At 45.1% G+C, this 15,291-nt stretch overlaps 1 protein-coding gene across 1 annotated transcript; it reads right to left on the bottom strand.

Moving 5' to 3' along the window:
• Positions 1 to 5,708: 5,708 nt before the first annotated feature.
• On the bottom strand, positions 5,709 to 15,271 carry ALKBH4 (alkB homolog 4, lysine demethylase). The gene is made up of 3 exons (XM_053367936.1): positions 15,125 to 15,271; positions 8,531 to 8,728; positions 5,709 to 6,458 (listed from the first exon to the last, which is right to left on the bottom strand). The coding sequence occupies exons 1-3, from the start codon at positions 15,269 to 15,271 to the stop codon at positions 5,784 to 5,786; spliced, it is 1,020 nt and encodes a 339-aa protein (XP_053223911.1). The 3' UTR covers positions 5,709 to 5,783.
• Positions 15,272 to 15,291: the final 20 nt, after the last annotated feature.

The raw sequence follows: 15,291 nt of genomic DNA, 5'->3' as shown, positions 1-15,291 counted from the left end.
ATGTCAATAAATCTGTAGCACAGTGGGGGGAAATCATAGAAGCATGGAGTTGGGAGGGACCTGAAACATCATGAAGGCCAACCCCTTCCCTATGCAGGAAATCTGCTCAAGCATCCCTGCTAAGTGGCCCTCCGGTCACTTTAAATCATTTTTTTAAAATAATATTTATTGCTTTTCCAACAATTTAAACAAAACAAAATAAACAATACAATACAATACAAAACACTACATAATATAACATAAAAACACTACATAACACTAACGCATTAAACTAACAGAACAAAATAAAAACAATTTAAAACACATCAAACAATTTCAAAATCTTATCTTTCATTCACTTATTTCAGCAACCTCCTCACACCTCCCTTTTTGTATTCCACTTCTATTGTTTCAGCAATTCCTTTCCATCTTCCTCTGTTTTCTATCCTATAATTATCTTAACATTTCTAACCTTATTTTTCCTTAAATACTCTAATAATCTAGTTATACTTGGTTCCTTATCACATTTCTACTAAAGCCATATAACTTCATTTCCACCTTTTTCTAACATTCATTAATTTTACAGTATTTCTGTAAATAGTCTTTAAACTTTTTCCAGTCTTCTTCCACCGACTCTTCTCCCTGGTCTCGGATTCTGCCAGTCATTTCCGCCAGTTCCATATAGTCCATCAACTTCATCTGCCATTCTTCCCGGGTGGGTAAATCTTGTGTCTTCCAATACTTCGCGATGAGAATTCTTGCTGCTGTTGTTGCATACATAAAGAAAGTTCTATCCTTCTTTGACACCAATTGGCCGACCATGCCCAGGAGAAAGGCCTCTGGTTTCTTCAGGAAGGTATATTTAAATACCTTTTTCATTTCATTATAGATCATCTCCCAGAATGTCTTAATCCTTAAATTATGCTGCCAATTCATGGTCTCAGAGGTTGTGTACAAATCCCTAGCATCTAGTTTTCTAGACAATCTCTCCCTATATTGTCCTGCCTAGGCTTTTAAGATCCACCAGCAAAGCAAGCCCTCATTATTCCAGCTATGGGTGAAGCCTGCAGTGTTTTGATCTGAGTTAGGACCTTCTCAGCGTTGCAGAATTCCCTTTCTATGGTATGGCTGGTGCTGGCATCGCTTAGCTTTCAGCACAAGCTAAAGACTTACCTTTTCTACCACGCCTTCAACAACACATCCACCTAATATAGTGGTACCTCGGGTTACATATGCTTCAGGTTACATACGCTTCAGGTTACAGACTCCGCTAACCCAGAAATAGTACCTCGGCTTAAGAACTTTGCTTCAGGATGAGAACAGAAATTGTGCTCCGGTGGCCCCATTAGCTAAAGTGGTGCTTCAGGTTAAGAACAGTTTCAGGTTAAGAACGGACCTCCGCAACGAATTAAGTACTTAACCTGAGGTACCACTGTACGATGAAGTTGCATGTTTAATACAGAGGAGCATATCAAGGGAGTTGATGAAATTATTTTTGCCATCTTGTTATGCTTGTTAATGTCACATTGCACATTTCTTTTACTGCGCAATAGTGTATGTACTTTTTTTTATGTAGCCCAAACTAGGATCACCTGGCGATAAAGGGCAAAATACCGTAATAATTAAGAAGTGGGTTTGCGCCCTACTCTTTGGAGCAGAGGAAGGGTAGAAAATTTGATTCCATTCACATATATAGGCGAACCTACCTAATACATACTTTCTGAAACAATACACGAATTGAATCACACTTCAAAATTTGCAGTTGTCAGAATTTGCAGTGCAGTTCTCTGGCCAAGGAATATGTACAAAGGTGCATAAACTAGAGGGAATTGTGCTTAAAAATGTGTGTATTAGTGAAAATGACCTAGGAACATCTCTATCCCTTGCTGTCTTCCTCACCCTCCTTTGGACACGATCCAGTTACTATCTTTCAAGGACTGGACTTAGGAAAATAGGCACCCCACCCCAAGACATGTGTGGACGTGCTCCCAACCTTGTTTTCATATTTGAGTTCCTAGCAAAAGGGCTAAAACTCAAGGGGCAGAACTCATGCTTTTCATGAAGACCCACTGCTGGTTTCAGCAGAATGTGCCGGATGAGGTGAAACGATGGCTTGACTTCGTTCAAGGCTTTCGTTTGCGAGCAGCTGCTACCCAACACTACTGGAGAAAATGGCTGCACAGATGGGAGTGGCCCTGGCAGGGGGGCCGTTAATGGAGAAACCGAAAAAACAAAACTAGTAGCTACCAAGGGGTGGACAGTTAGGAAGAATAATATTTTTCGTACTTTGCGATAGGCGTCAGTTCACAATAAAAATGGGTGCGTGTGAGAGAGTACAATGAGCTGGGTGACCTAGAAGCAAGAGCAAAATTCTTTTGCTGCTAATTAGTGGAAGCAGTGAACCATCCGAATTGTGCAAAATCCAGAACAGTCTTTCTTGAAAGGCCATATTCCTGGCCGTAATGAAAACGGTTGACCTTTGGAGGAATAAATCATTCTGCCGAGTCTTGTGAGCAGCTGCAGGTGAATGACTTTCAGAAGAATCCCTTAAGTCTGGAATTGGGCATTGTTAGGGAGTGACCCAGGCCCCAAAGTTTTTTTGTGGCAGGACTTGGATCTGCTGCCCTTTTCCCTCTTCTTTTTAGCATTTATTTTTAAACATGTTCAAAGTCATAAAGCATTGTAAGTCATGCACACACACAGCTACATTGCTACAAGAAAATGCGGGGAACAGAAGAACGGGGGGGGGGGGAGAAGTGGGAGTGGAAGAGCAAGTACAATCCCACCCTCAACTTTTTATATTGCTTAGAGGTGGTACCAGAACTTTCTGCATTGCTAAGTAGTGGGAACTCTCCCATTTCCTTCTTTACCCACATTTTGTAAGGGCAAAACGCCAGCAGCGTCTCTGCAAGCTTCCCTGTTGTCTTTTAAGCGCATTTCCTTTCAGCATTATCTCATAAAGGCCACTGCTGCCAGCCTTGGTGCGGAATCACCATCTGCTTTGATGCCCCTCCCTTAACCCCGCTTCTCAGGTACCCAGGCCCCTCTCTCATTGTTGTAATCAGCTAATGAGGTCCTTCTCACCTCTATCCAGTTTCCAAGGTCTCACACCCACCACTTCTCTGTCTTAATTAAAAGTGGTATGGAACCACAGCTGCTCTGCAGACCAAGCTAAACCTTTTTGGACAGTTGTCATAAATTGTGGCTCATCAAGGATGTTCTGTTGTTTGCTGATTTGCACCTTTGATTACTGGATTCTGGTAACATGACAGAACAATTCTCCTTCCCCTTTAAAAAACTGTACAGACCGCTGTTCAAGGCACTGAATTTCTGACGTCAAATTCACTTTCTACCCTTGATCTTTTGGAAAATAAATTGCTGAGAGCCACAGCTTACGTTCTGTCAAACTCTTAAGTACTTTTAAGGCTATTACAACTGCAGTAGCAAAGGCGCCAAAATCCGTTCTTAAATTATTAATTGTAGATTTAAAAACCATTTTTGCAAGTTCACAAATCTCTGTTCGCTTATCTAGGAATTGCAAAGTACAGTTGCCATTTTATGTCCTTCCCTCAGGCTTGCGCCTTAATTTCTTGTTCCCAACCCTAAATTTCAGAGGAATAATTGCAGTTTGGGGGAAGAAAGGATTCTCCCTTTGTAAAGTGATCTGTGAGAAGAGACAGGGTGGCCACGTGTCCTATTTTTAAGAGGACAGTTCTCTGTGAGAAGGGTTGCCTGGTCCATCAAAAGAGAGACCAGCAGAGGTCCTGATGTTTCCCCATAAACAGTTAGCACCTGGCTAGTGTAGGCACACACGAGCATGTTCAAATATCACCAATATATTTGCCCTCTCTTTTAGCAATTCATTTTTTCTTTCTTAATAATGTATTTGATGGCAACCCCAGTGGGAACTGGGCAGGAGGATGCTTTAACTCTGGAACTTCCAACCCCAGAAATATTCCACACATATGCACACCTCCAGTTTGTGCCACTTGATCAAAATATTTTTAAATATATTCAAGCAGGCATCTACCTATCTGGCGCTGATATTTTTAGCTGCATTAGGTGTCTGAATTATAGGACTTGCACCATCACCTCGCATTCATGGGCAGTTACCAAGGTCCCAACACTCTAGCAGGGCCCACCACTGGTGCCTGTTCTGCCCCCGCCCCCTGTAAACCCAGCCTGGTGCCCCAAGCACTGTCAGGCAACTGGATCTGAGCTGCTTGCATAATTTTCCACAGGACCCTGAATTATGCTGGGATACTGGACTAGACTGGCTCTTCTTGTTTCCTTAATAGTTAACTGAATCAGTAAGGGAACTGTTAGTTGTACCACCTGTATCCTTCGCCATGCAGGTGATCCTGCAGGTAGGGGGCTTTCCATAGCCTAAGCCTCTCTTCACCAGCAGATACTTTTAAATACTGTTCTTTCATTGCCTATTTTATTTATTCATTCTGCAGCAGCAGCAGTCTCTCATAGCTGCCAGCTGAGTCATCATGAGAAAAGCAAAATATACCATTTGTGTGGTATATATGGTAGGTATTCTTCACACTTTTGAATATAATTACATGGCGAATATTAAGCTGTGTTTTGTGTCTGCATACAGGGGAAAAAATACTGGTGCAATACAGCATATGATTTCATCAGCCCCTAGAATCTTGTTGTGGTTACTGTCAAAGCCCAGGTGCTACCTGCTGTCTGGGGATCATCCTATTACAATTTAGTTAGCAAGCAAGCAGAGCATAGGTGGAGCAGGGTTCCCTCAAGGTAGGAAGTATGTCCCATGTTGTCAAATGCCTTACATCCTTTTTATTTATCAGACAGCTGGGATCCTGTGCTGGATTTCTTTAAGACGTGTTTTCCCAGCTTTCTAAAATTATGTTTGGGGGGGAAAGAAGCATTAGTGTGATTGTACTGTATTATTTTTATATAAACTGCCAATCCATGTGTGCAGGCAGAACATGGGCTACTGAGGGAGAATCTACAGTAAAGCACATTCAATTTCCAGTTAATTGCTCTTAAAAGCAGAGCAGTGAAAGTGCTCAGTCCCAGGAGCTGCGAGTCAAGGCACAGTGCAGCAAGCAGACCCCAGGGGTGTCACTGCCTGAGAAAATCTACGCCTCTTACTTATGGAGATATAAGAAAAAGGATGCAGGTAACATTCCATCCAATTGCTCACTAAGAAAAAGCTTGGTACCACCCCCAGGGTTGGTGGAAACACAGGCAAGGGTCTTCTCCGCTGTGGAGCCCACAACCCTGGGAAATCTCTCTTGCCTCCACTGGTATTCTGGTGCAGCCTGAAAACCTTTTCATTGCAGGAGGCATGTCTGTTGTTCCAATTTCTGGTTCCTTCACCTTTGCTGACCTCATCAACTTCATACGTGCTTTCTCAATTTGTCTTAATTAACCATTAACCTTGGTGATTGTTAATTGCCTTGAGTGTTTTGTAAGAAATTCAGCAACATTTAAAAATAAAGGGTGTAATGGTTTAACGTGTACGGGGCAACATCTCATAGCCTTTTTACCTGTGGCGTTTGCCCTGCAGCTATTATATATGTGCAAGTTTCATGCACTTTTAATTAATCTCCTACATCTGGGGTACACTGCCCTTTCACGGTGTCCCTTGAAATATCAGTGTGCCTAAGAGCTGGTGGAAGAGGAGCAAGGGGTTCCTTGAAAGATCACTGAAAACCACAGCTTTAGTAGAATTATCAGAAAAAAGACACAAGTTTATGAAAGGCCTTGAAGTTTAATTTCCGGGGATCCAAACAAGTTAAAGAGTTTCAGTTCCTCCACATGGATGCCTAAACAGGTATTCCCTGGTATGTCAGAGCTGTTTTTAGGAGCTTTTGACCCAATTCTTCCTGTTCTCCTCCAAGACTGAACTCTGCAGACAATTCTCTGAAGGTGATGCAGATACGGCGGCTTTTAATATGATGGCGATAAATGGCATGTTTCCATCTATAGCGAGCCGGTCCATACAGAACCACTAGGGACCTCTGAGGTAAGTGAATGGCGACGACAACCTCTTTAGACGAAACTGACCTTGTGGGGGGAGAAGGGTCAGTTCCCCACTTTGTGGTGCTTCTGAGTCCTCCTGAAGAAGTAGATTCTTTAGGCCAATGCTCCTGAGAAACAGCATGGGTCAAAGAGCTGTGTACCTGCTTGCTGTCTTGAAGGAAGGCTGGAAATAACTGGATATGATCCTCTGAGTCGCAAGACATGGAGAGCACAGTTGCTGAAAGCAAGTTTAAGCTAACCAGGCGTTCCCCCCAAAGCCACCAGTCATCCCAATGGGGGTCAATAGCAGCCCCTCTCTCGGGGCCATAGTCCAAGTTGCACTGCTCGACTGGAGAGAAGTCCTTGAGCACAGAATGGCTTCTCATTCGAGTCACAATCTCCTGGCTGAAGCTGGGCAAGCCAGCAAAACCGCCTGCTTTCAACTTGCGCTTCTTGAAATTCACTTTGGGGCCATAGTCCTATAGGGAGGAGGAGGAGGAGGAGGAGGAGGAGGAGGAGGAGGAGGAGGAGGAGGAAAGGTTACTTGAGCTGGTACAAAGCACTGCTTCACTTTTTCCTGGTTCAAATCTTACCTTGACCATGAAGCTTCTAGGAAGCCTCAGACAAGCTGGTCCTTAGTCCACAAATGGCAGTATGAGAATAATAATGCTGACTCACCTTACAAGCACTACCAATGCAGTTTATTAAGTACAGCTGTCCCTTAATAGAAGAAATCTTAAGAATGACATCCAGCCCACTTGTGCAACATACTTTCACTTGCGCAAATAGGTCATGGCGTGTGGTGGATATTTCTGTCTGTAAAGTTGGTTTTTATTAAACCTGCATATAACTAAAGCAATAGCTTTGAACATCATATTTTCCCATCTAATCCCCATCGGAGCCTTAAGATCCTCTTCAGAAGCTGTGCTCTGGGGCTCTTGTGGCATGTGGCTCTTGGCATGTGGCAGGTAACTATCAGGGAGGCGGTGTTTTCAACAGTGACACTCTGGGAGTGGAATGCCATTCCCGGAAATGGATGGCCTGGCACCTTTCTTATAGTCATTCAAGCACCAGGTGAAGACCCCACCACCTTAAAACAAAGTGATTTTACTGTTTTAAACCAAAACCACTGCTTCTGTGATTTTAATTAGTAGGTTTTGTTCTCTCATTCCTGGAAATTTAAGACTGCATGCTGTTTTTATCATATTGTCACTTAATCATACTATATTTCATCACTTTATGACTGTAAGCTGCCCAGAGTACTTCTGGATAGGCCTGGGTAATATCTGGTTTTCAACATCACAATATATATCCCCAGCTAAATATCACAATATCTCGATATATAATGATATATATCTGCCGTGGCGGAGGGCCTTGATGGGCCTCCCCGCGGGGGCAGAGGCTCCTGCCATACCTCCCCACAGCAGCGGAGGGTGCGCCACACTTCCCTGCAGTAGCCAAGGGCCTTGACAAGGCTCCCTGCAGTGGTGGAGGGCCTTAAAATGTAAGGAAGTAGTAGATTTAATAAAAATATTAAATAAACTTCCACATATTCTATTTAATATATTTTCAACTTATTTATGAACTAAACTTGCTTCTACTTTCCTTGGAGTAAGCCCCATTAAATTCAGTAGGGCTTGCTTGTGAGTAGACACACATTTGCTTTTGAAAAACACCCTCACCATCATTCTCACAGTACCCAACCTCCCATTCAGTATAAGGCAGCCAGCTAAATCTTCTCCCCTCCATCCCCCCCACAGAAGCCCCCCCCCCCCAAGCCCTCATAATACCAATCTTTCCTTTTTTATCAAAGGGAGGGCTGGCAAGCAAAAAAGTTAGTCTCCTTTAATTTTTATTTTTTAAAAAACACTCTTTTTTATATGGAGGAAAGCTATTTAGGGGGAACCAATGACATAAACACCACCAGAAAATGAAAATGAAAACTCTTCCCCCTCTTTTTTTCAGTGGTGAGGGAAGAAATAAGTGCTTTCCAGTTCTTTGTTTACTTTGCCTCTTTGATTGTCTAGCTGTGGAGGGTTTCTCCTGGATTATTAGTAGACTCTGCATAATTAGCTGAGCTCTAAATGAAAAGATACTGGTGAAGCTGAAAGAGTTTGCTGGTTTGTAAGGACTTATCTTCATTTCTTGTCCTTAGGAGAAGGGAGAGAACAAACAGAGCAGTAGACACTGTACCTGCAAATCATCTGCAAGGTATATTGCTTTGTTGAAAGACTTATTATGTTATTTCAACAATATGGTGATTCAATGCACAGCCCTACTTCTGGATGGCAATACATACATACATACATACATACATACATACATACAAAAATACTTTAAAAGAAATAAATTAGGCTGTGTATGCAGGTGTCATATTGGAAAGGCTGTATATGTGGCTATTGGAACTCACATTGCCCCAGTGCTGGTCCAACACACTAACCACTGCATTTGAAGCAGAAAGAGGGAGATGAGGAGGAAGAGGTGAAAGCCATGCACATTTTAAAAAATCAGACAAGTTGGGGTTGAAGGAATTTCAAGTAGAGAACAAGACCTGTTTTCTTCGGCCAGACTGTGATGGCTTCCAAGCACTGCAGTCCATCAGCTCAACCATCTTGCATTCTTCATCTGCACTTATAAACCCTTCCAGTAAAAAGACTCCTGGAAACGGAAAGGCCCAGCCTGCAAATTCTGATTGCTTTTCTCCCACAGCAAAGCCAGTCAGTGGACAGTACACAAAATTTGCACTTATCTGAGAAAAGAAGAGACAGCAAATTAGACTTTTGCATTTTCAGTATGGATACTCAAGAACAGAAACAGGTAGCAGTAGTCCCACTTGCATGATCAAATCTGTATTTTTTGTTGTTTTGTGACAGTGACAATGTGCTTTTGTAGAATTAAAAGTTGCTCCACAAAAACAATTGTTATGATTTCATTACCTTCCTTGAGGCTTAAGGATGATTTAAGGGAAGCCTTTCAGATACTAAAATTCTCTACTGAATCACACAGTGTTACATTAATGCTTTTTCTGATGAAGGAGCTTCTTAACACCTGAAATAGCATATGATACTTATTATCCATCTGTTGGCACTAAAAGGAAGTTAAAAAGTTGCAAGACAAAAGCAAAAAAAAAGTTCTTTTTTGAAAGGTTTTTGAAAGGCAAAATGAGTAAGCATTTGTTTTACTTCTGATTCTGTTATTAGTCATTTCTGACCACTTATAGTTAAAATAATAATCTGAAATAATTGGTTTCAAAGCTTTCTGCATTTGGCGTCCTTATAACACAGGTGGACATAATTATAATATAAATGGGATTATACAAAGGAGCGGTATGACAAATAATTTTCATATGCACCATGCTTGGTTTGTAAAGTTATTTTGTTATCAAGTAGATGGTGAAAGAGGTTTAATAGAAAGCAAAATATGTCCCTTCAATTGAGAAGTAATAATTCTTAAAGAAATAGGCTTGACAATGCTATCCCAATGAATTCAATGGTACTTTCTCCCAAGGAAGCATGTACAGAATTGCAGCCCAAATTTCCTTTAGTTGTGACAGCCCTTCTAAATATTTTTGATCAAGTAAGTTCTGGTCCCCAAACCGCTGCTGCAAACACATTTCATAATATGCACCTTATTTGGCAGTTCTCCTGTGACAAATAGGGCTTACAACCTAGAAAAGTGCATATAGGATTACAGCCCAAAGGTGTTATGCCACCAGTGGCAGACGTATATTTTGGGGGCCCTGAAGCTTGGACTCTCATGTGGGCCCCTTTGCAACTAGTAGCAAGGTCTGGGTAGCTAATGTAATCTTCTTCAATGGAGTTGTTCCACAACAGATCACAATACCTTTATAACATTTGTGCTACTGACTCTCAAAACTTTGGGATTGTTGAAGTATATACAACAAAAAATCAATCAATTTGAGTAATGTGACTCAAACTAGTCTAAAGGGTAAAGGGACCCCTGACCATTAGGTCCAGTCGCAGACGACTCAGGGGTTGTGGCGCTCATCTTGCTTTACTGGCCGAGGGAGCCGACGTACAGCTTCCGGGTCATGTGGCCAGCATGACTAAGCTCCCTCTGGCGAACCAGAGCAGCACACAGAAACGCCGTTTACCTTCCTGCCGGAGCAGTACCTATTTATCTACTTGCACTGCGTGATTTCTAACTGGCAGGAGCAGGGACCGAGCAACGGGAGCTCACCCCGTTGCAGGGATTCAAACCGCCGACCTTCTGATCAGCAAGCCCTAGGCTCTGTGATTTAACCCACAGCGCCACCCGCATCTACCAGACCCCAAAATTTTAAGCAAAACGGACTAAAGTCACTTCTGGGGCTCCTCCAGAATTGGGGCCCCTGAAGCTTAAGCTTCATTATAATAATAATAATAATAATAATTTATTATTTATACCCCGCCCATCTGGCTGGGCCTTCCCAGCCACTCTGGGCGGCTTCCATAAAAACCAAAAATACAGTAAAATATCACACGTTAAAAACTTCCCTGAACAGGGCTGCCTTAAGATGTCTTCTGAATGTCAGGTAGTTGTTTATCTCTTTGACATCTGCTGGAAGGGCATTCCACAGGGCGGGCGCCACTACCGAGAAGGCCCTCTGCCTGGTTCCCTGTAGCTTTGCTTCTCGCAATGAGGGAACCGCCAGAAGGCCCTCGGCGCTAGACCTCAGCGTCTGGGCAGAATGATGGGGGTGGAGACGCTCCTTCAGGTATACTGGACCGAGGCCGTTTAGGGCTTTAAAGGTCAGCACCAACACTTTGAATTGTGCTCGGAAACGTACTGGGAGCCAATGTAGGTCTTTCAAGACCGGTGTTATATGGTCTCGGCGGCTGCCCCCAGTCACCAGTCTAGCTGCTGCATTCTGGATTAGTTGTAGTTTCCGAGTCACCTTCAAAGGTAGCCCCACGTAGAGCGCATTGCAGTAATCCAAGCGGGAGATAACCAGAGCATGCACCACTCTGGCGAGACAGTCCGCAGGCAGATAGGGTCTCAGCCTACGTACCAGATGGAGCTGGTAAACAGCTGCCCTGGACACAGATTTGACCTGTGCCTCCATGGACAGCTGTGAGTCCAAAATGACTCCCAGGCTGCGCACCTGGTCCTTCAGGGGCACAGTTACCCCATTCAGGACCAGGGAATCCTCCACACCTGCCCGCCTCCTGTCCCCCAAAAACAGTACTTCTGTCTTGTCAGGATTCAACCTCAATCTGTTAGCCGCCATCCATCCTCCAACCGCCTCCAGACACTCACACAGGACCTTCACCGCCCTCACTGGTTCTGATTTAAAAGAGAGGTAGAGCTGGGTATCATCCGCATACTGATGAACACCCAGCCCAAACCTCCTGATGATCTCTCCCAGCGGCTGCATGTAAATGTTGAAAAGCATGGGGGAGAGGACAGAACCCTGAGGCACCCCACAAGTGAGAGCCCAGGGGTCTGAACACTCATCCCCCACCACCACTTTCTGAACACGGCCCAGGAGGAAGGAGCGGAACCACTGTATGACAGTGCCCCCAGCTCCCAGCCCCTCAAGACGGTCCAGAAGGATGTTATGGTCGATGGTATCAAACGCCGCTGAGAGATCCAGCAGAACTAGGAAACAGCTCTCACCTTTGTCTCTAGCCCGCCGGAGATCATCAACCAGTGCGACCAAGGCAGTTTCAGTCCCATGATGAGGCCTGAATCCCGACAGGAAGGGATACAAATGGTCCGCTTCTTCCAGGCGTGCCTGGAGTTGTTCGGCAACCGCTCGCTCAATCACCTTGCCCAAGAATGGAAGATTTGAGACTGGGCGATAGTTGGCCATCGTGGCCGCATCTAAAGATGGTTTTTTAAGAAGCGGTTTAATAACCGCCTCTTTCAGCGGGTCTGGGAAGGCTCCCTCACGGAGGGAAGCATTCACCACCCCACGAAGCCCATCGCCCAGTCCTTCCCGGCTAGCTTTTATAAGCCAGGATGGGCAAGGATCCAGGAGACAGGTGGTTGGTCTCACTCGTCCAAGCAGCCTGTCCACATCCTCGGAGGTAACAGATTGGAATTGATCCCACTCAACTTGACTAGACAGAACTCTAGCACTCTCCCGCCCCGGCCCTGCTCCCACGGTGGAGTCTACTTCTTCCCGAATCTGAGCGATTTTATCTGCAAAAAACTTTGCAAAATCATTGCAGGAGAACATGTGGCCCATACTGGGCCCCGATGTTGCAGGTGGTTCCGCTAAATTGTGAACCACCTGAAAAAGTCGTCTGCTGCTGTTTTCTGCAGATGCAATAGAGGCGGTGAAGAAATTCTTCTTCGCCGTCGCTATCGCCACTTGGTAGGCTCGACGTTGAGCTCTAACCTGTGTCCGGTCAGATTCGGAATGAGTTATCCGCCACCGGCGCTCTAGCCGTCTCAACGATTGTTTCATTGCCCTCAGATCCGTGGAAAACCACGGGGCTGCCCGGGTTCCATGCAATCGGAGAGGGCGCTTCGGAGCCAGACAGTCAATAGCCCTGGTTAACTCCACATTCCAGCGGGCCACCAGGGAATCAGCTGAAAGGCCATCAACATGGGATAGAGCATCCCCTACCACTCTCTGGAAACCATTTGGATCCATTAAGTGGCGGGGGCGGACCATCCGAATTGGTCCCACCTCCCTGCAGAGGGGATGGGTCGCAGAGAAGTCCAGTTGCACCAGGAAGTGATCTGACCATGGCACTTCTTTCGTTTCGCTTTTACTTAGTGTCAGATCACCAACATCCATAGAGGTAAACACCAGGTCCAAGGCATGTCCGCGGCTATGGGTTGGGCCAGACTTATTCAGGGACAGCCCCATGGAGGCCATGCTTTCCACGAAGTCCCGAGCGGCCCCTTGTAAGGTCGTGTCGGCATGGATGTTAAAATCCCCTAGGACGACCAAGCTAGGTGTCTCCAGGAGAACATCCGCCACGACCTGAAGCAGCTCGGGCAGGGAATCCTTGGTGCAGCGGGGAGGTCGGTACACCAAAAGGAATCCTGTACTGCCCCTATTGCCCAACTTCCAGAACATGCACTCGGAAAACTGGGTCTTCCCAATAGGACGCCTGGTGCAAACTAATGACTTCCTAAAAATCACTGCAACCCCCCCTCCCCGCCCACATGACCTGGGTTGCTGTGCGTAAGAGAAACCTGGTGGACAAGCAGCGGCAAGGACAGGCCCATCTGCTTCATCCAACCAAGTCTCTGTTACACATGCCAGGTCAAGTCCTCCATCCATGATCAAGTCATGGATGGCAGTGGTCTTATGAATCATTGACCTGGCATTGCACAGCAGCACCTTCAGGTCATGTGGGTATCCCTTGCTGATTCTAGTATCCATCTGGTCAGGACCAGACCCGGAGGCAGGAATAGTCCTCAGACAACGACTAAACCTGCCCCCTCTGTAATGACGTGGTCTAGTCTTAGCGTAACTCCTCCTCCTACCCGTGATCACTGAGATTAGTTTCATAGTAGATCTGTCCCTGTATGCCACTTGAGCATGTGGAAAATGTTATTTCAGAAGGGGCCCTTGATGGAAGTTGGAATCTAATCACAAGTTCCTCACTTGTGCCTTAGGGCTAACGGTTGTATTGGACAGTAGCTTCAGCTTTTGTGTGCTGGCATGATTGAATGCACCACCATTGGTGATGGTTCATGTCTGTCTTTGATGTTTATAGGTTGGTTGTTTTATAACTTCTTATGGAAGCCCTCCTTGTATTTTCCATTGTAAAAGAAAGGCAAACAATAAAGGTTAAAGAATGCAAGCAGTACAGCCTATGACACTACTGATCACTGATGAGGGGAAGGCACTGTGCGCTTTCTCCTGGGGCTGAGTGTGAAGTGACAGAAAACTCAATGGGTTGTGAACATTATTTTTATTTTAAGTGGTAGCTTAGCATCTTGAGGTGTGAATATGATCAAAACAAAGTTTAAATCTAAAATTTTAATGTCTCATCCCATTTGAGTTAGGAGGGTTTGAAATTTTTAAAAATTGCCAATTTTGGCCTTGTCAGACTACACAAAAACCTTAAAAGCTCAGCCAAGAATTGAGATATGTCAAAACAAAAACACCAATCTCTTCAGAACTTCATGGGCTCTAATATGATATGTCACATGATGGACTTACTTTAAAATTTAACATTGCAAAAAAAGTTACAATTGAAAACATCCAAAAAATTGTATTGATTATTTACTATTTCTAAGAGCTACCCAAATTTTAATCTTGGGATCTCAATGGGAACACATTTTAAAAATTGTCGTCTTCTTCTTTGGCGATCACTGGTAGCCAAGTAAAAGATTGTCTTCCATAAACACGGTTTTAACAATGAGTCTGTAAGTGACTGTGGAGGCCAATTCTGGAACCACACGTCCTTCCACAGTGGGGACATTCGTGCCTTTCTCCTAGCAAGTTTCTCATGTCTGCCCTTTTAGGTTCTATTTAGGATAAATGGGTCTTCTTGGAGTAAAATATAACGAAATAAACAAGGCTTTCAAACTACCACATCAGTTACTTGGGGAATTTTTTTAACAAGTTATTCAATTGTAATGTATCTGAAAACCTAGTGCGGCTTTCCTTTTAAAAATGTGTTCCAAAGCCGAGCGGTCTATTTTACATGATAGAATAAACACGTCGAAAGAATCCTCGTTAGTATTTCATTTCATGGACATCAATGAACGGGAAGCGAGTTTCACAGTTTTAACGATGTGCTGCGTGAAGAAGGGCTTTTCCTTCTTGAATCTCCCAACATTCAGCTTCGCGGGATGTCCGCGAGTTCGAGTGTTAGGCGAGAGAGGGAGGAAAACACTTTCCTCTACCCACTTTCTCCATGACTGCCATGATCGTGTCACTTTTCCCGCGCCTTTCCCCCCAAACTAAAGGAGCCCCAAACCTTTCCTCGCAGCGAAGTGGCTCCTGCGGCCCCTTTCCTCCCACCCACTACTATTACTGCAGTAATGGTGGGCCACTCTGCACCCCCTCAAGAGGCGCGCGCCCCTCGGCCGAAGGCAGCAGGCAGGGGCTCCTTCCCCTTCCTCTTTCTACACACACCTCCCCGCTTCCTCCAAAGCTTCCCCCTCGCCCCTGAATGCCCACCCACTTCCCCCACCATCACTCCTCCTCCTCCGATGCCGCGCGTGGTACCTGCGGGGGCGGAGCGGCCTCGCAGAGCAGGCAGCCGCGGACCCCTTTGCACCCGCAGCAGCCCCCGGGCTCGCCTCCCGCTCCCCGTCCTCCGGAGGCGGCAGCAGCAGCAGCAGCGGCGGCCGCCACCGCCGCCTCCTCCTCCATCCCGACCCCGGTAGCTCTTG

This window comes from Podarcis raffonei, chromosome 15 (assembly GCF_027172205.1).
Source record: "Podarcis raffonei isolate rPodRaf1 chromosome 15, rPodRaf1.pri, whole genome shotgun sequence".
NCBI lineage: Eukaryota > Metazoa > Chordata > Lepidosauria > Squamata > Lacertidae > Podarcis > Podarcis raffonei.
The sequence above is the reverse complement of the archived record's forward strand: the minus strand, read 5'-3'. Positions and strand labels throughout refer to the sequence as shown.